Source organism: Amphiprion ocellaris, chromosome 2 (genome assembly GCF_022539595.1).
Source record: "Amphiprion ocellaris isolate individual 3 ecotype Okinawa chromosome 2, ASM2253959v1, whole genome shotgun sequence".
NCBI classification, from domain to species: Eukaryota; Metazoa; Chordata; class Actinopteri; family Pomacentridae; genus Amphiprion; species Amphiprion ocellaris.
In genome coordinates this window covers 29415709-29434609 of record NC_072767.1, presented here as the reverse complement: position 1 = coordinate 29434609, position 18901 = coordinate 29415709, and the positions used below count along the sequence as shown (strand labels likewise).

General features: G+C 37.4%; 2 protein-coding genes across 5 annotated transcripts in view; one reads left to right on the top strand and one right to left on the bottom strand.

Moving 5' to 3' along the window:
* Positions 1-18901, top strand: part of LOC111562694 (inactive N-acetylated-alpha-linked acidic dipeptidase-like protein 2) — a 520178-nt gene that overhangs the window by 412903 nt on the left and 88374 nt on the right. For all 4 annotated transcript variants that reach the window (XM_055016278.1, XM_055016281.1, XM_055016283.1 and 1 more), the window contains one exon: positions 1210-1299. In XM_055016278.1, coding sequence (XP_054872253.1) covers positions 1210-1299 — 90 coding nt within the window. The remainder of the gene's footprint in view (positions 1-1209; positions 1300-18901) is intronic.
* Positions 2819-10004, bottom strand: LOC111562695 (transient receptor potential cation channel subfamily V member 1-like). Its single transcript, XM_023261366.3, has 15 exons — positions 9806-10004; positions 9277-9416; positions 8465-8617; positions 8182-8319; positions 7787-8085; positions 7503-7679; positions 6764-6919; positions 6582-6674; positions 5520-5590; positions 5280-5445; positions 5128-5194; positions 4629-4963; positions 4186-4292; positions 3165-3247; positions 2819-3082 (listed from the first exon to the last, which is right to left on the bottom strand). The coding sequence occupies exons 1-15, from the start codon at positions 9916-9918 to the stop codon at positions 2973-2975; spliced, it is 2208 nt and encodes a 735-aa protein (XP_023117134.2). The 5' UTR covers positions 9919-10004; the 3' UTR covers positions 2819-2972.

Genomic DNA, 18901 nt, shown 5'->3' with positions numbered 1-18901 from the left:
TATTGTCAAAAAAAGCCTGCCACAAAAAAAAAAAAAAAAAAAAATATTTTGGATTCCTCGCCTATTTATCAAGGTAGATATGTAAAAAGTGTAATGTTAAAAAACATACACAAATAAAGTATATACATAAATAAAGGAATGATTTCACTCAGATCACCCAGGTCTACTTTTAAATTTTCAAATTTTAACTAAATATCTTTATATCTTCCAGAATAAATCTTTGTGGTATGTATATGTATTTGCCCTATCCACAATCTTCTTTAAAATGTTGGCATTTGTGGAGAAGCAAAACATTCACAGTTTTGCTCTCTGCAGCTCCCTGAATGTCCATAACTAAAGAGAAACCTATGTGATGCAGAGCAGCTTTACAACAACAAAAAAGCATAAACCCACATTCTTGCAGTTGAGGAGCCAAAAAATTCACTGGGTTGCATCACTTGTGATGCATCAGCAAAGTCAGTAAATGAAAACATATTCAGAATATTATAAATCGGGAAAATGAAACTGGAAATCTTATATTGCACTCACCAAAGTAAAAGCCTCGGCTTAACCCACATAGATTTTTAAATGGATTCTGTTTATTCATGAGACGTCGCAACAATCTGTGAATTAATGAATGGAAACTGTTGTCATTTAGATTGCATGATGGCTTTTATGGCCAAAAAATTTAAATATATATGTTTGTTTTTTTTTTAAAAAGAACCGCTTCTCTCCAAAGACAGCTTTGAAGTCAGAATGAGGTGCTTTGTTTCTGGTGCATTACAAAGTATTCTGAGGTTTCAGTGAGGTAATTGTGGGGTGTGTGCAGGCATTTGTGTGTGTGTTTGTGTGTGTAGGTCTGTAGGTATGTGTGTATTTGACAGCAGAACAAAACGTCCTGGCGGCTTGTTGGCCTTGAGAGCATTTACTGTTGTTTCCTGCCAAAAACTTGACAGGTCACTCTACTCTTTTCAACTCAGAAAATAGAACAGACCAAATTAGAATAAAAGCACAAAAAAGTGAACAGAGCAACAACAACAAAAAAACAAAAAATAGGGCAAAGATTTTTTTCTTGATTCAGTGCTATGGAGTGGAAATCACTGTGGTCCCACAATATCTAAAAGTTTTCTGAATGAGACAGTGATTTAACTTGAAAAGACAGTACAGGGAACTTTAAAAGGGACTCTTGTTGTGTCATGTAACAATTGCTTTTTGAACTTTCTTTTTCAGACAACCAGTTTTCTGTCAGAGGCCCAATTTTCTGCAGAGTCGCCGGAAACCCTGGACCCACTTTTCAAGTTTCATGAGACCATTGCTAAGGTAGGACCACTGTAAGGGAAGAGTTTCTGCATCCGCTAGTCCACATTGATTTGCTAGGGTCTGAGCAACGTACATTACAGCATCATAGGGTGCACATGAAGCTTTGTAGGGAGGTTTGCGTACCCTCTAACTACAAGGGCACCCACAATGAGCTGGAATACATACATGCCAATTTACTGTGTAACCTTTAAGTAGACTACAGAACATTGTGTAATAATAAGTAGAACATTTCTGAAGAAATGTTGAGTGTGCCAAAGCAGCTTCTGCCAGTTAATGTATCCTTCTATAATTATACTTCGGGTACAATTTATATGAGTACGTTATATTTAAAAAGCCGACAGATTTCATAAATCCTAATCAGTTCCTTTTAATATATATAATATCTCTGCGCTTTTTCTTTTAAAATGTAGTGTACTTCACAGAATACTTTTGTCTCCCTGTAAATATCAGTGGGCTATGGAAGTTGGGTTTTTTTTTGTGTGTTTTTTTTTTTTTTTATTTGCCATATTGATTCCCACTTTTGAAAAGAGTAGTCAGAGTCAGAGGTACAGGACAGACTATTACTGGGTATGGAGTCTTATTTTGAAAGTGAACCCAAACAAACAGATGGTTTGTCCTTCACTATGTGTGTGTGTGAGAGAGAGAAAGAGATGGAGTAAGAACATTTATCAAGGTTTTGTTAATTTTCTTAGTATCAACTGTGTTGATTTGCTTTAGAGCTGCTGTTCCATACGTCCTGCTGACAGATCATTATAATAACATTAGACATTGTCCATGGAGGCAGCCATGCTTGGAGTCTGTCTTTCTCAGTCCACTATCAAGCAGCAATTCACCTGTCAGTCACTGGCTGCTATGGTGATTCCCGCCTTTTAAGAAAAGGAACAAGGGGTGGGGTGGGGGCCAGAATACACAGAGTTTGGGTGCAGTGAAATGAGACTTTTTCCAAATTTGCTAAAACTTGTTCTTAATGGTTCAAAACTTGTCCAACTAAAAACTAACTTTAAAAGTTCTCACAATGAAAGCTTGTGACCAAAATTGTCCAGAGTGCCATTTGTTCAAAATGGCTACCAAAATAACAAAACTTGTCAAAAATGAACCAGTTTAACAAAAAATTAACATACACAGACAGTACATTGTCTATGATCACTCAAAAATGTCTCTAAAATGACTCAAAATTTGTCAAAAATGGCAAGTTTGTCCAAAAATGATTCCAAACCTGTTCAAAGTTTCTACAATGTGTCTAAAATTTCTCAATGATTTGCCTAAATAACAAAAGCCTGTACAAAGTGAAAGAAATTTTTAACCAAATTACTAAAAAAGTTGGGTGCAAAATGTCTCGAACATATCCAGACTTACTAGAAACTTGTGAAGATAGTGCTGATTAGAGAAACAATTAAAACTCTCCACTTGATGATAGAAAATGAAAAAAATAATCTAATCTCACCTGAACAGAGTGACACATGCTGGAGAGTTAATTCAAACATTGAAAAAGCTGTGAGAACAAATCCCCCACACTGTCTTTATTACTGGTTAAATTATTTTTTTAATGTTCGTCCTTCATCAGGTGTATAAATAACATCTCATCACTTACACATAGAAATACACCAATAGGAGTTGCCCCGATGAGATTATAAAAGTTGCTGTTGTATCAAATAATTTTGAATGTTCAAATTTTAAACTGGTAAAAACTTTGGTAGTTTGATGTTCCTATTAATTTTCGGAAAACCAGACTGCGCTTGGAGACGTCTGGCATGGATCCTGTCCAGGAAGTTCCAATGAGACCCTGAAGGATGAAATGGCAGCTTGTGTTAGCGACATCTCAGTGGAAAGAAACAGCAGTAGAAGTGGTTTGGTCTGTAGCCTACCAGGAGAGTCGTGAAACTGGGGGTCTTCTTTCCGTTGTACACCAAGATCTGACCTCCACTGTGTCCAGTTCTTTTCTTCCACCCTGAAGTCAAAAAATAAATATTAGTCACGTGGAACACTAGAAATGTTTAGCTCAACTACATATGCTGACATTAAAACACGACCTAAATTCAAAAATATTTTTTTCTAGTTGTGTTATATTGAGCTTTTAGATATGAGCTATTTTTACACATGATATATGTTTTTTTTTTTTTTTTACAATACAGATTGTTTTCACCCTGCAATTTGTTTACATTACAGAATTTTTTTAACATTTATTTATTTATTTATTTATATATTTATTTATTTATTTTGAATTACAGTTTTTTGCACACTGTATATTTTTCTAAACTATATTTTTTTTACACTAAATATATTTTTTTCACTTTACAGAATTTTTCTACACTATAAGTTATTTTTTTTAGATTCCATTTTTTGCATACTGTATATGTTTTTCTACATTATAGATTTTTTGTGCCCATTTTTTGACAAATTTTTGCACATCGCATTTTTTTTTACACTGCAGATAATTTGCATACTTTTTTTTACATTAATAATTACTTGCATATAGTTTTATTTTACATTACAGCTTTTCTGTATTTCTTTTTAAAAAATGCTGAAAATTTTCCCTCATCTATATCATTTTAGGTTAGAGTTCTTTTTTGCACACTGTTTTTTACATTACATTTCACATTGTACATGAATTGCACACTGTAGTATTTATGATTTTACAATACCTATTATTGCACAGTATATTTTCTACTTCACACATTTTTGCTCACTATATTTTTTTACTTTACAGACTTTTGCTCATTATATTTTTTTTGAAATTGCAGGTTTTCTCCATTTTGTATACTTCATAATTTTTAGAACTACACTAGTATATTTTTGCATTATGTATCATAGATATTTCTATTACCTCGTTCTGTCTTTAGTACATTTATTTAGATTTACGGCTGGACACATCCAGTGATGGATCACCTCAAAAGTCCTTGACACTCGTCCTTCTTCTTTCTGGCTCTGGAGTGCAGTTTGCTCCTCAGGCACCTCGGCAGAGACCTCTCGATATCCAAAATGGTAAAGGCCCTCTGAGGATGAGAAACAGATTTTAAGCATTTAAAGCATATCAGATCTATTGTTTGTCAAGTATGATTTTGTTTGAATGGTCCAGAAACACTAGATATACTTTGAATGAGCCTTAATTCTGTGTTCTTCCTAAAAAAAAAAAAAAAAAAAATTTTTTTAAAGTTTTGATATTTCTTGTCATCTAAGGTACATTGGCTTTGTTCTGACAAATGCGTCTTAAATTTCCTGTGCATGATCTGCTAACATCTAGCACCCTGTATGTGTAGGATCAACCTGATCCTGTGAACATTAGGTTTTGAGTGCTGAAAGCATGTTTACAGACTGTAGGAGCTTCCCACCTGCAGGTTCCAGATGTTTTCACTCTGTGTGGAGATTCTTTCGACTGTGTTGCCCATCAGAGCGATCAGCATGTTGAGGAGCAGGATGTAGGTGAGAACTATGTAGCAGATGAGCAGGATGTAGAAAACTTCCTTATACTGAACATGATCGGTGAACTGCAGATCTCCCATCCCGATGGTGAACTTGAACAGTTCCAATGTGGTAAAGCGCATGTCGTGGTAACTTGGTCCTTCTGCCTTAAATGGATCCTTGTCAAAGCCTTGTCCTTGTGCCAGTGAAGCATTTGTCAGATTTTTTTGAGTCAAGGGGGGATCATCTATCAGAGCAACAATAGCTGTGGGTGAAGAGAAAAATCAGAGATCTTCACCTTGGAAAACACCCTTTTGATATTTAAGTAATATAAGAAACTAAATTACTAGACATGAGAAATCCAGTGCCTTGTACAAAGGCAGTAAGATATAACTTTATGATATTTTTATTACATTTTTGGAGACTTACCGGCAGAAAATCCAAAAAGGAAGACACCATTAACACATAAAAAGTGTAAAAGATCTCCAAGTATCATCTAAAGAAAAACACAGACTGTAAACCATGCGATCCATTTTTGACCAGACACCCCATTTTGGGATTTTTGGTTTATAAATTCTTACTCTTTGCATCATGACAAAGTACATCCCCAACTGCTTTGAGCCTCTTGAGTAATAAAGAACGTTCATCCAGGCGAGAGCCAGCGAGAGCACAAGGAGTCCAACATATTCTCTCAGACCACTTAAGTACATAACTGTGCTGATCAGTAGGAGCAATGCCTGCAGGAAACTGCAAACATGAAAAGATTAAAAACGTCTTTTACAAGAAGTTTGGGCATTAAAAGTTCATCTGGCAATGCTTACAACAGGATGTCAATGAAGCCATCAGTAAATAGAGCCTTGAAGCCTGGACGGTTCCTCTGGAAAAAAGTTATCTGTGGATTTAGGGGTCAGACACGTGAATTATTGAACCACATTGCTGCTAGGTTTCTTTTTCTTTCAAAGCAGGAAGGTTTAGTTCCCAGAATGATAATCCTAATGGCAGGATAGTTAATTATGTTTTTTTGTATGATTGTTAGACCGTTATGTCGAAGCGTTCCCAAAATGAAATGCTTTACTGAGAACGTTCTACCTTTGTTAAAAAGTAACATTGTGGGAAAATACATGACATTCTGCAATGTGTTCCCTTAACAAAAAGTAGCTAAGTGTTTTACCTTTAATATATCACATTACAGAAGCGTTATAAAACGTTGTGCAAAGAAGCATTCTGTCATCTGAGGCCAGATAACATCTGGAAAAGATCTTTTGAATACTGGTTTGACAACAGTACTATTTAGTAATTGTTGAGCTGAATCTCAGGACATGAGACTAAACACTACACTTCCCAGAATGCACTGGTAGCAGCAAAGAGGTACCTGACACCTGGTGCTGGACACCTAATCAGTCGTCACTGATTTAGAGCACCTGGGAAGGACTGGGGGAAGCTCAGTCAGTCAGCCAAACAATTTTCAGAAGGGAAAGATACGAGAAAAGAACAAAGAAGATCCAAGTCCACTCGTGGATTCAGTCCAAAGACGCCAATGGATGGTGAAATGTTTATTTGCTTTCTTGGTGGTTTGAAATGTTTCTTGATATGGCCAAGTTTATGTTAACTGCTCACTGTGTGATTGGTTAATAAAAGCCTACAGCATTTACTCCATTTTTATGTCAAATGAGTTTGAATTAAGAGGTTTCATTTTGGGTTAGCAAATGGATTGGAGCATAATCTGTTTATCTGACAATGTTATTTGACTATATAGGAACAATCGTGGAAATTAATATATTCCAAGAACATTATTCGAACATTTGATTAAGCCATTTTCTTTCCAAAAAATTGTTAGAATGTTGTGGAAATGTTCCATGCTAGCTTGGATTCCACTTTCTCACCGATTGATAGAGAAACCTCACAGCTCCGAGGACGCTGATGATCTCACCAACACAGCGAAGGTAGTCAAGAGGGACCTCAAGTGGAAATGGTGGCTGCAGGTCAAAAGATTCACAGGGTGATGAATGTGCTAAAACAATGTTTAACAGATGGATTGTTTTGATCACTGTGATTTCCATCGTACCTGTCCATCCTTTCTGTAGAAAGCCACAGTGGTGAAGATGATCAAGTATGTCAGATACAGCAAGAAGTTTAGCAGGAATAATTTGGAAGCAAACATGCTCCACTTATCCTCAAGAAGGCTGCGAAGTGGTTCGATTTGAAGCATCTCACAGCGATTCTGAGGGATTGTTCACAAGATACTTTTATACACTTAAAACACTTAAATCCCCTATTTTTTGTTTATTTTACTATCACTTATTATTCTGAGACAAAGCTGCAACCTGCAAATAGTGAATTCAACACCAAAGTGCCAAAATCTGCAGTTCCTCAAATGTCCACTTGAGGCTTGCTCCAGCAGTGAATCAATTCCCAAAGACCTCCATGGTAATACGTCCAACTTTACAACAGACGTAAACATGTTTACAGCCTGATACAAAAACAGTTTTTGTCTTTAAAGTTAATTTTCCTGTTCATGACAACTGTACTGGAGGTGAATTTTATAGAACTTACTCATTTGAATTGCAAAAAGTCTTAAAATTTTGCATCATTAAGGTGTGGCCGCATCGAGTGACAGGTGGTTGCGGTCGTAGGACAATTTTTGGATTACAAGATTCAAGAGGCGTCAGGTACTGCCAAGAAGGCGTCCACTAAAACCACCGGTTTCAAAACCGCTCCTCAGGACCAGACCTATATGGTAATTGATAGATCTACATATGCAGATAACTGTAAGGTAAAATGAGGACAAAGTAGACATTTCTAACCGGAATCTTACTCCCAAAGATGATTATCTCCAGCACAGAGTTCTTTTCATTTGTGTCGATGGAGCTGATGTCATAAAGTGAGGAGTGAACGGGTCCGTAAACCCATTCTGTAAACTTCCTGGACAGGGGCCTCATCTCCTCATCCATGAATTCTCGGTGCAACATGTGTTTGAACAGCTGGACATTGAAAGATTAGGGAGATGAGATTAGCATTATCTGTGCTAACTAGGACTGTGATTAAAGAAGTAAGCTTTGAAAAACACCTATAAAATTAATAGACGTACCCCGATCTTGCCGAGCTTGGCTGCTAATTTCAGAGGAGTCAGGTCTTGATTGTTTTTGATCTCTTCCAGCTGGTCTTCTGTTTGTTTCCTAAGCTTGTGGTGCAGAATAAGGATTTTATCATACATCCCTGCAAACGTTTCAGTGTTTTCTTCAGTGTTGTCTGCTAAGACCACCAAGATGTGCAACACCGTGTTTCCATGCGAGTCTTGTTCGGTCACGTCAGCTTGTCCTTCTTCCATGAGAAAGGACACGATATCAGGCTGGTTGGTGCAGACAGCCAGTGACAGAGGAAGCTCACCTGTCGGCAAGACACAGGTGAGCTAACACATAACATCTGATCATAAACAAATGGGACAGAAAGTTTAACTCGCATTTGATTCTGTTATGAAATTACCAAAATAAAAGCCATGTTTCGCTTCAGGCTGGAAAAACTTCCCATTGGCTTTGGCTTGTACATCTGCTCCTTTCTGCACCAGCAGCTTCACATGGTCCAAGCTTCTTCTCTCAATGGCGACATGCAGAGCTGTCTGACCTGAGGCAGGAGAAGTATTGTGACAGGAAACAGCCTGTTCATGCCAAGTCAAGTCAGTTCCATTTTTGTAGCCCAAAAATTACAGTTTGCCCTGAAGACTCGACTTCACAGACTGACTCACAACCGACGATATGTTTTCACCTACCTTTGTAGAAATCATCTGTATAAGATGCATTGATGAGACTTTCTAAATCTCCAGTTTGCTCCGCTATGTCAAGGAGGACATCAATGGTGTCGTTTTTGCCGTTTTTCAGGTTCAGCAGAGCTTTCAGGAGAGCTGTTTTCCCATTTGTTTCATCTGAAATTTGTGCACAATAAGCATATTTGTCTCTCATTACATTATTTGGATAATTGCATAGAGAGCTTTGGATTATGATATGATATTAACTGGCTTGTGATTTTTTTTTTTTTTTTTTTAAACAGCAAGTGTTAAACAGGTGCCAGTAAATTTAATATGCCTCATCTACTGATTCAACTCTTGCCTTTAGTGACATTGTTTTTGAGTGTGATTTAATAAAATTTAACCAGACATATTTATCAGTCTGTACATAGTCAACAAGTCTTTCCATTATGACAGTGTAGCCTGTTACAATACTATCCAGGTGATCTATGATCTCATTACATAATACAATTTCAATCTATAAATGAAAACTTTAGGTGACTGAGGTGTAGGTAACTATATATATAAAAACCACATTTAAAACAACAATGAATGCAACAAAGTCTTCTCCAGGAAAAAGATTATGATTGTTCTAACAAGTTAACCTGACAAGTTTTACAGTGTTACATGGGTGTCAGTTAAGTCTGACTTCCTGCTGATTTAAACTTCCCCTTTACTGACACCTTAGCACATACATAGTTTTGCAGTATAGTTCCCTTTTTTAACCACACGTTAACTGATAACAGCACAACTTTGTTACCTATAAATAAGACAAATAAAACTTCCTTGTGACTTGCCTGTAAATTCTGAGCTTGTAAGTTGCTTTTTATTATCTTGTAGGTACCGCAGCAGGCCATTAAGCCCTACTACGTCTCCGTGGGATACTGCTTTAAACACTTTGTCCCTCATGCATGCATGACTGTCAACACTGTCAGGGCTGAAAGGTAGAAAAAAAAAAAAAACATGCAAATCACAAAATCCAGGTCAAGAGTTCCAACTGTTCGGCAGCTAATTTTAAAATATGAACAATCCCTACATCACATGATCGGTTTTCTAATAATACAGCATACAAATATCATTATGTGAACATTTGGACTCGGGCCAGAGCAGACCGTCTTCAGACAAGCTGGAACCTGTTTACCTGAACTATGCTGCACGTCACCTGACACTTAACTGGCTTGAAAGGCTTAAAAATGTTTCTAAGCAGAGAAAGAGCCACACTGATTACTCTGCTAACGTTTTACCTCAGTCTGTATCATTTCTTAACTAAAGGTGACATGTGAGATGGGAATCAAACACCAGCTCTTCCCCAGTAGAACCAGTTACCTAGATGTTAAGATGTTGGTGTCCATAGGCACAAGAGGTATCTCTCTGGCTTCTGGGAGCAGCAGCGGTGTACTCCCCTCCATGACTTCTAACTGTATTGCTGTGGTTTCCATCTTTTTTGGTGTTCTTTACCTTCTGCCGCAAGAATCTGTGTTTGTTTCCGCAAGTAGCTCGTCTGTTGTGATGAGCGATACCTGCAGAGGTGTAGGATTACAAGGTTCATGGGCGGGACTCAGTTGGTATATGGGTGTTGTTGCCTTGGCCACGCTCCACCTTCTCTCCCCAGAGAACAGAGCTGCTATTTAACTGACAGCAGTTTTCCACTTGAAGACAGCAAACCTCCTTCAGGGCAAATGTTAGGTTCATTTCACAGAATACGCTGCCAGAGTCGGACAAACAAAATCAGAATCTCTCCAGTTCAACTAAAATGAAAAACTTCTATTAAATGAATGATTTAATGTGGCTAATTTTTTTTGTTGTTGTATTATGATAACCTATGGCTTCTTCAGAAGTATTTAAACCCTGTTTGTATTATTATTTTTATTATTGTTATGAAAAAGATGATTTGGGGTCATTTGATTAGAATCTAATTACTTGTTGGGTTTATATTGATGTAGTTTTGTCCGTTTTTGCTGATAGCTTGTAACTTCAAATTGGTTAAATCCATACAGACTCAGAACAAAACATTGGCAAAATCCGTCTCTTATATACAGTCTATGATTCTGGCTGGATTTCAACAACAAAATCGAATTTAACTTTGAAAGCAGTCAATTAATACAACATTTGAAACATCTAATATAACACTTGTTTATATTTTGAACTTGATTTGTTTAGCTATTTCAGTGATAAAGTGACATTAGGCTGCCTGTTGATCATCGCTATTCATCATGTTGTGATGTTATCTTAAAATAATGTTTATTCTACCAAACTCTACTAAAAATAAATAGTTTGGTGTAATCCATATTTGTGAGAGAAAATAAATACATACATGTATAAATCTCTTTTTTGGGGGGTAAAATGAATTAACAAAAAAAACCAACTTTCTTTTTATTTTTCATTATAAATTTGTCATACGGCAACAAAAGTTCTCTTCTAGCTATGGCTGTGCTGTTTCCACAGAGATGTTGGATTTTATATTGCAGTTAAAATGAACCCCAGTGAAATGTGTGACAGGAACAAAAACTATGCAGAACCTGATGGGACTGAAGAGTTAAATGTGGCTGAACTGCTAATTTGCTTTAATTTTAGGTTTTAGAAGTGAGAGACTCGCTCACTTTCGTCCAAAAAAACAAGCATTTTATCTCAATCTCCTCAGCTTCACATTGAACAAACCACTAGAAGGTTTTTATGTTCACATAGCGGTGGATCCAGGAAGTTTGCTTGAGCTTTCTCAGTCTACTTTGTCAGGCTGAGAAACGTGAAGTGCACCACACATGCAGAGGCACTGGCACCAGGCTGATGTTGTTGCCAGGCAACTGCAAAGCCAGCTGCTGTCAGTCACTCCAGGTGACTGGCCAGACCAGATGAAATTAGCAGGGTCATTAGCTAAGTAAAGCATAAAAAAGTCACGATCCATTTTAACTGTGACAGTGGAAGCCCAGTGGTATTTGTTGATATTTTGTAAAGCTGTTGTCTTTACTCTCAGTTCCTCACTGCGGCACATCCAATGAAGAAAACCCTGCGTCTGAGAAACAGCAGATATGTGGTTTCACATTTGTCAAATTTGCACTTCTAGGCCAGTATCCACCCACTGCTAAATGCATCCTGTGTGATCACAGGCTTCTGGTTTTTTTCTTCTTTTTACAGTGCCATAACTTATTCTTTCTTTTACAATGGCAACTCTGTGAAAGTCAGATAAAATACACAGTGCCTACGTAAGGTGTTGCCAAATTAGGATTTCTATCTCGGCTAACAGGACCTTTTTAAAATAGCCCCTGCTGTTAGGAAAAACACTCTCATTGCTTATAAATGCCACCAGTTCACCACAGCTATCACCACTTTAGGAAAGCTGTCAGCTTACAAATTACATAAGGCATGGTGACATTTTCATTATCTTTTATAGAGCCCGGCTCTAAATGAAGACACTTCATTCTGGTATGTCCTTACCTTGGCACCTCATGTGTGTGAAATTACACTGAGTTTACAAGTACTGCTCTGGCTGAACTGTTAGGAAGGATAGTAGCTCAGCGTATGCTGTGTATTGAAAGTTACCCAAAATGCCCTTCAGAGAAACAAAGGAAACTTTTATTCATTGATGCAGAGAGTGAATGAGGAGAGAGGAGCAGATTGATTTATAAAACAGGATGCGTGTGAAAGTTTGAACAAAACAAGTTTTTCTTTTGATCAACTGTTATCTGTGTATTTAGACTCCTGCTATTCTGTCTGTGCTGTTTTAGAGACTTTAAATGCAAGTTGCCCAGAGGCATCTATACGTGGGTCAGAGCTGGATGCCAGTGCAAAGCAGATGCTGAGTTCACGACTAACTTGTACTATTGTTATTCTTCTTTTAACTTAGAAGCTTATGTGCTTGTAATATTTTGTATTGTTATTGTTTTAAAATTTCAACCATTCAATTAAGAGCTTCACATTAAAGTGAAGCACCGAAAGTTTTTCCTATTCAGTTACATTTCACAGAACAGCACTTTATTTCTCTGAACTTCAAGCAGTGGGCATTTTTAGTACATTTTTACTCACTGTGAGCTCATTTGTCTTACATTCCTGCACCTCAGTGGAAGCAGTACAACCATGTTCCCAATACTGGAAAATATGCTACAGATAATGATATGATTAGCCATATTTACAACCTCTACACAGTAGGCCCTTTTCACACTGTATATCAGTTCTAGAAAGATGTTTCAAAAGGCTGGATGCATCTTACAGCAACTTTGCTGACACCTGCCAATCTGTGTACTTTTTGAGAGCCGTGCTGCATTTATTTTATTGATCAAATATGTTTAGTTTTCCTTGCAATCTCTCTGGTTGTTTCCTCTCTGCTCCACCTTTAGTTCACCCAAAAAGTCTATGGTTTCTTTTTCAGCTGACTGTTCATCTGAATGGCCATCCACTCAATGGGTGCGCAGAGCAACTCAGACTTTTTAAAATTAATTAATTTATGTATTTTTACAGAATGTGGTGCAGTTTATTTTTAGATTTCAATTAAATATTACAACTTTAGGCTTAGATTTTGTTATTTTTTCTGCAGCAACTATAAATCAAACACTATGAACCATCAGAAAATTGGAAATCTGAGAATTCCCTTTTTTTTTCTTTTTTTCCTTTTTTTTTTTTACAGTTTCTGGATCAGAATTTTTTTTCTTCTTTTTTGATTACGAAAGCAATCCTTTCAAACCCACCAACACATTATGGGGTTCACTGGGTTAACAATGATAGCATAATTAATATAATCATACAAGACAAGCAGCTATTAGTAAAAAAAAATAAGTACAGTGCTGTGACTGTTATGAAGCAGAACCAAAGTAAACAAAAGGACACAGAAAATTTTTCCTTATTGTATGATAGAAAAAAAATACGAAAAGCTTGATTAATCCTGAGAAAATGTGTCTTCTTTTGTTTTTTCCTTTTTTCTTTCCAAGTGCAGTAGGAAGTCAATTATGTCTGCAGTCGCCTGTTGTCGTTCAAAAATATGCCGGTAATATTAAATTCACACCAACTGTTAGTGATGGCACTGGTTTGAACATTGAATAGTGTGCGTGTGCGTGTGCGTGTGTGTGTTTGTACACCAGAAGAGCATGGTGTTACTGTTCACCATGCAGGCGACCTTCACGTCCATCCTCTCCCTGCTGGACGGTGATTGCCCGGCTGAAAGGCTCCTAGTTGGCAGCTCATTTTTCTCTCTTGATTTTCATTCAACGCCTCTTTCATTCATCTACACAGAGAAGAATGAAAAATTACTGACCTTAAAAACAAATACAAAAAGTCAGGACAGGTCGTTCTTGTGGCTCAACATTGCAATGGATTGTCCCACATTGCCCCCGTCTTTATCCACTAACATGGGGTGAAGCGGTTAGCGTCGGTCAGGACCACTGCTAATAAATTCTGAGTCTTCTGAAAGACATGGCATTATTGTTGGTATTATATAAGTCCTACCAGTGAAATGACAAACTGGGTGGGTTTCTGCAGCTTTTCTAGTTATTAAAGTTTTTTGTTGTTTTTACGCAACATTGACATAAGTAAATGAGGACATAAACAAGAACCAGAAAAACACAGATAAACAAAATTAGAGTGTAATGTCTGCTGCACTGACAAAGATTTTTTGTTGTATTGCTGTTGGTCACAACTGACTCATTCGTGGCCTCTTCATTGTGCTGAATATTTAGTCTTTACAGAATCTGGTTAGTGCAAATCCTTTATTTTGGCAATTTTTTTAGAAAAAATTAGACATTAGACAGAAAAACTAGCTTTTGATTTAATATGATTTTCTGCTTATATTTGGGTAGTTTTCTCAACAAATCTTCACATGCGATTTGTTTTTTACAGTTTCTGGCTCTGTTAAAAGGAGCAATTTTGGAAATTTTTAAATATACAACATGCCTTTGAAAGACGCTGGTGATTTTTGGGAAAAGTGAGATATAATGCAATTGTGGAATTTGACAAGATAAAAGATAAAAACTGGTATCTAGGGACATACCATTGGTGTGGAGTCTCCTGTTTGAAGTGTCACTAAAAACATATAGTCATGAAAAGTCCTTGTCCTGCCCACCACAATGTCTGTGATCACACCCCGGTGATTAAATGAAAGGACACCTCTCTTGACAAATGCATCTGTCAGCATCCACATACAGTGCCATTGTATGAATCCCAATCAATCAAATGAATCCCATCAATCAGCATGAGGAGGTGAGAAATACATCCACAATGCTTGTTGGCCTTATTTGGAATGCAGAGTAGTCATCTCTACTCAGGTAACAGTCCATATGTTTATTGTGTACACCTGAGCTCATGGTCCAGTACGCTGACCTGAAAAACCTGCTTTGTTGCATGAACGAGAGCATTGACATGGACATGACTGTCCCAATTATGATCAGGTTTTTCAGCCATCCCCTTTTCGAGTTTGTTTGTGTTAACATCAAAACATCACTCCAGAAACCTGGATTTATTCTGGTTTTGATGATGTCCCAAAATGTAGAATGGTATAAGTCAGGTCAGGTGGACAGGTAGCCACAGTCAGATAAATAGAGCCGAGAATATCACAATAAACATTTCATATTGGATGTGAACATCACAGTGGCCTGTGAACAATGTTAGTATTGGTCACATCTACACCGATATGCTTTACTAGTATCCCCATTATGAACATGAGCACAAAAACGTTTCTTTACAACAGCATTTATGGATGTATTATCTTTTTCTTTTTTTTTTCTTTTTTTGTAAGGTAGGGGATTTTCAAAGTCTGACACTAACAAAATCAAGACAGCTATGTCCAACCAACACTTGCATTTGGCCAGTAATTATGCTCTCAGTTTTGTATTTACTTGCTAGCATGTTGGGAATAGGACAAACAATGTTTCCAGGGATTAAAGTCAGTGAGCAGTGAACTACAGTTGTATCAGTATTATACCTGTCTGTTCATGAGACTGGTGTTTTGATGAGTGAGATTTTTGATGCAAATTGCGGCAGTTACCTTGTTACAGAGTTACTGCAACCATTGACCATGTTGGTAAACAGACCAAATCAACAGTCTCACAACCAAATATGTTGGTCAAAATGTATTAGCTTAACAATAAAAGCTGTAAAATTGTAAAAATTTTGGCCTGTTTTTTTTCTACTGGACTACATTCACGTCAAGTGACTTCTACGTTTTTGTTTTTTTTTTTTTCTCGTTGCACATAAAAAGAGCGGCATCATCTGTGTCGGGATGCTGAAGGGGTGGAGGTGGTACTAACCAAATACTTTCACCTTAGAGGCTGCGTCGACTTCCACCACTGTTGTCTGTTGTTTAAGCTACAAAACTACTTGATTACAAATCAGTAGCAATCGTTATTGACAAGCGAAGTAACAAAAACCCGATGGACAGGGTTGTTAGGGAATTCTTCAATGTCAAGAGAAGAGTCAGGAGGCAGACTCAGAGACACTTTGGAGGCTCAGATGGTTTATGTTGAGAATAAGGTTTACTGATATGAGGAGAAGTGATACAGTGAGCAACGCAGTGATGTGAGCACTGGCAGCATCAATTCTGAGGAGTCTCTCTGGCCTTGGGTATATATATGCAGTTGGGAGGAATGCTACATTTAGGTTACGGTCCAAATATGGTGACAGCTTTGTCTGTTCATTAGCACCAACTGGGCGATAATATAATCATGTTTTCTTTACAGCAGTTGTCTCTCACTCACATATCTCCCTTGGCAGGTATCTGTTTGTCTCAGGGCCATATTAGGAACAGAGAGTTCATGAACATGTCTACAGCTTCAATTTGAGAGAAGCATGGGGAACAGGGGTCAAGGGTGACAGCCTGTAGGATAATTTGGGGTGACTTGGTACCTACACTTGATTTAAGGTGGCTGCAATTGGCAGACACACCGGCAGTTGGGATGTCATCAACTAACAACTGTGAGGAATTACCTTAGTCATGAGAAAGAGAGTAATTTTTCCTTCACAAGGGTTGTACCAAAGCTGAATGTATTATAATACATGGAAAGTAGCTATATGAACCAGCACAATACATAAAAGGATGCTACTGAAATAAAAGACACCAAACGAGGAGTCACCTAATTGGTCTGATAAAAGAACTAAAAGGTAACAAAGGTAGTTCCCCTACACTTGGTGTTGAAACAACTCAGCCTCCAGTAACAAATGAGTGTTTTAAACACGTGAAAAAAATTTACAGGTCTGCAATAGGCAAAGTTTCTTGGCACAGTATCCAGTCTGTCTTTTTATCAGAAAACACACAAACAAGAGGAGTGCACGGCCATAGTTGCATATTGAATCAGGACAAGGTTAATCACACCAAGAGGGAGAAGGAGCAAAGGAGCAAAGGGCCGTAACAAGATCATGTGTGGGTGAAAATACAAAGCTGCTGTTGGTTTCTACTTTGCCATTGGGTGACAGATCCTGCCACAAGATTAGTCCCAAAGAAATGTCAGCATATCACAACTTCACAGCCTTTTTTGTGAAAATAATACATTTTAATAACACACTGTGGGCCAACACAGTTATCACACATTTTGCTCTGAGGCTGGACTATGGTAACTAATCCCTTGTTGTTTGAGGAAGCAGACACACATATTTTCCTTTCACCTCACGCAGGATCTTTGACTCATCTCTCCTCTTCCCTCACAGATTTAAACCTCTGATCTACAGTTTCAGGCGTAGGTCACTTAAGCTTGACTGTATATTCAGAGACCCCTCTGACCCTCGGTGTGCTTGATTGTCAGTATTGGTATTTGTGCAAACATGATGCCAAAAGGTCATAGCGCTGCTTTCAGTGAGCAATAAGAAACTGGGCTTGTTTTGTGTACTTTTTACCTTTAATCAAGGCCAGGTGTTGTTCCAGAATCACTTTACAGTGAATAAAACTGAAGAAAATAGATTCACTAAAATTAAAGAAATTAAATTTGATGGGAGCGTCATTCTGTCAGCAGCTGAACAGTTTTTCAAGCATAATGCTTTTGATGGTGTTGTGAGGTTGTAAAGCCAGTTTAAGTAGGGGAAATAAGGCAGTTCAACATTGATATTTTATGAGCTGTTTCACTTTTAGACTGCACTTTGACAGCAAAGATTGACCATGTTTAGGAATTCCATAACTGATTGAGTTCATATGTAATATGCACTGACTGACATGCTCTTTAACAAGCAGAGATAAAGCACTGAGCACAATGACTGTTACTTTACTCTTCTTCTGCATAGGAAGGCTAAAGGCCAGGTGGACTGCAGGAGAAATGGGGTTAGACTAGTGGACATAATATAGAAAATGTCTGATCTGCATTGAGAATAAGAGGGACCAAGTTTTGCAGCTTGTTTTACACATTTTAATGGTCTATCTATGGGGAAAATTGGTGTGTTTTCCTCTTATTTATGCTTTAAAGAAGTGCTATTACTATTATTTAAAGGTGTGTCTATTTTAAAAAAAAAATAGGACGATGTCTAATGGTATATCTACAATGTGAAAATTGCAAATGTTAAATGAATCCATAAAAATATAAGTTTTCTATGGTCTATATTTATTCTGTTACTAAAATACATTTTTATTAACTTGTACATTTTTCACATTTTCAGAAAAAATACTGATGTAAATAGATTCTTTTATGTATTAATTCTTAGGTCGGTTACTTTGTTCCATTCTGTCTTAACATCACAAACAGACATGACAACAACAGAATGAGCTGCTAAAAATGCAGTTTTATAACAGATATACACCTGTAAATCACACACTAATGGCAATTTCTGTTAAAATATAGGATACTACAGCTGTTGATGCACAAACACTTCTTAGAATGATTGTCAGGATTCTGTCATTGATGTCTGTTACCTTCCAACACATTATTTTTCATTAGCATCCTGTCCTAAATGTTTGTTGTTAATATTAGTGATCTTGGTCTGAAAATTGCCCTTACCTGTTTTATTTCCAGCTTTCCTGTCAGTGATATCCATAATGTAGCTGTTAATGCTTGTATAATATGTTAAGTGCAAATATTTGAACACTTAGATTATGTGCCTGTCCAGTATCCTACCATCAGTGCAGTCCTCCATCAAAGCAGCAGTTGAATTGTCTTCTCCATCAACACGTGACTGCTTTACCCCAACTGTGTGAGCTAGCCTCATCAATTGATGCAATCTAAAGAGGCTGGTGTGCTTTGAACTAAACTCATGCTAAAAATCGATTTTGTCAGCTCTGGACAGTGACATTAAATTGCAGCGCTCGTGATCACACTTTATGGACCCTCCATAGGTGTTTTCAGGCATTCTGACTGATTATATCTCTAGTGATGCTGAAGTTGGGTGGAGCTGTGCTGGGACCAAACACAATGTGCTTTTAAGAATGAAAATCGAGTAAGTTGCCTTCATGGTTGCAACAAAACTGCAGGTGGATGGAGATGAGTGTACACACCACAGTCTGAATACGTGTGTGGTGGACTTTGA

Coding starts and splice junctions, on each gene's coding strand:
- LOC111562695 (XM_023261366.3), bottom strand. CDS start 9,918: ATGGAAACCACAGCAATACAGTTAGAAGTCATGGAGGGGAGTACACCG. Junction 6,920..7,502: donor TCTTTGGGAGTAAGATTCCG/GTTAGAAATGTC, acceptor ACAATCCCTCAG/AATCGCTGTGAGATGCTTCA. Junction 6,675..6,763: donor TCTACAGAAAGGATGGACAG/GTACGATGGAAA, acceptor TTTGACCTGCAG/CCACCATTTCCACTTGAGGT.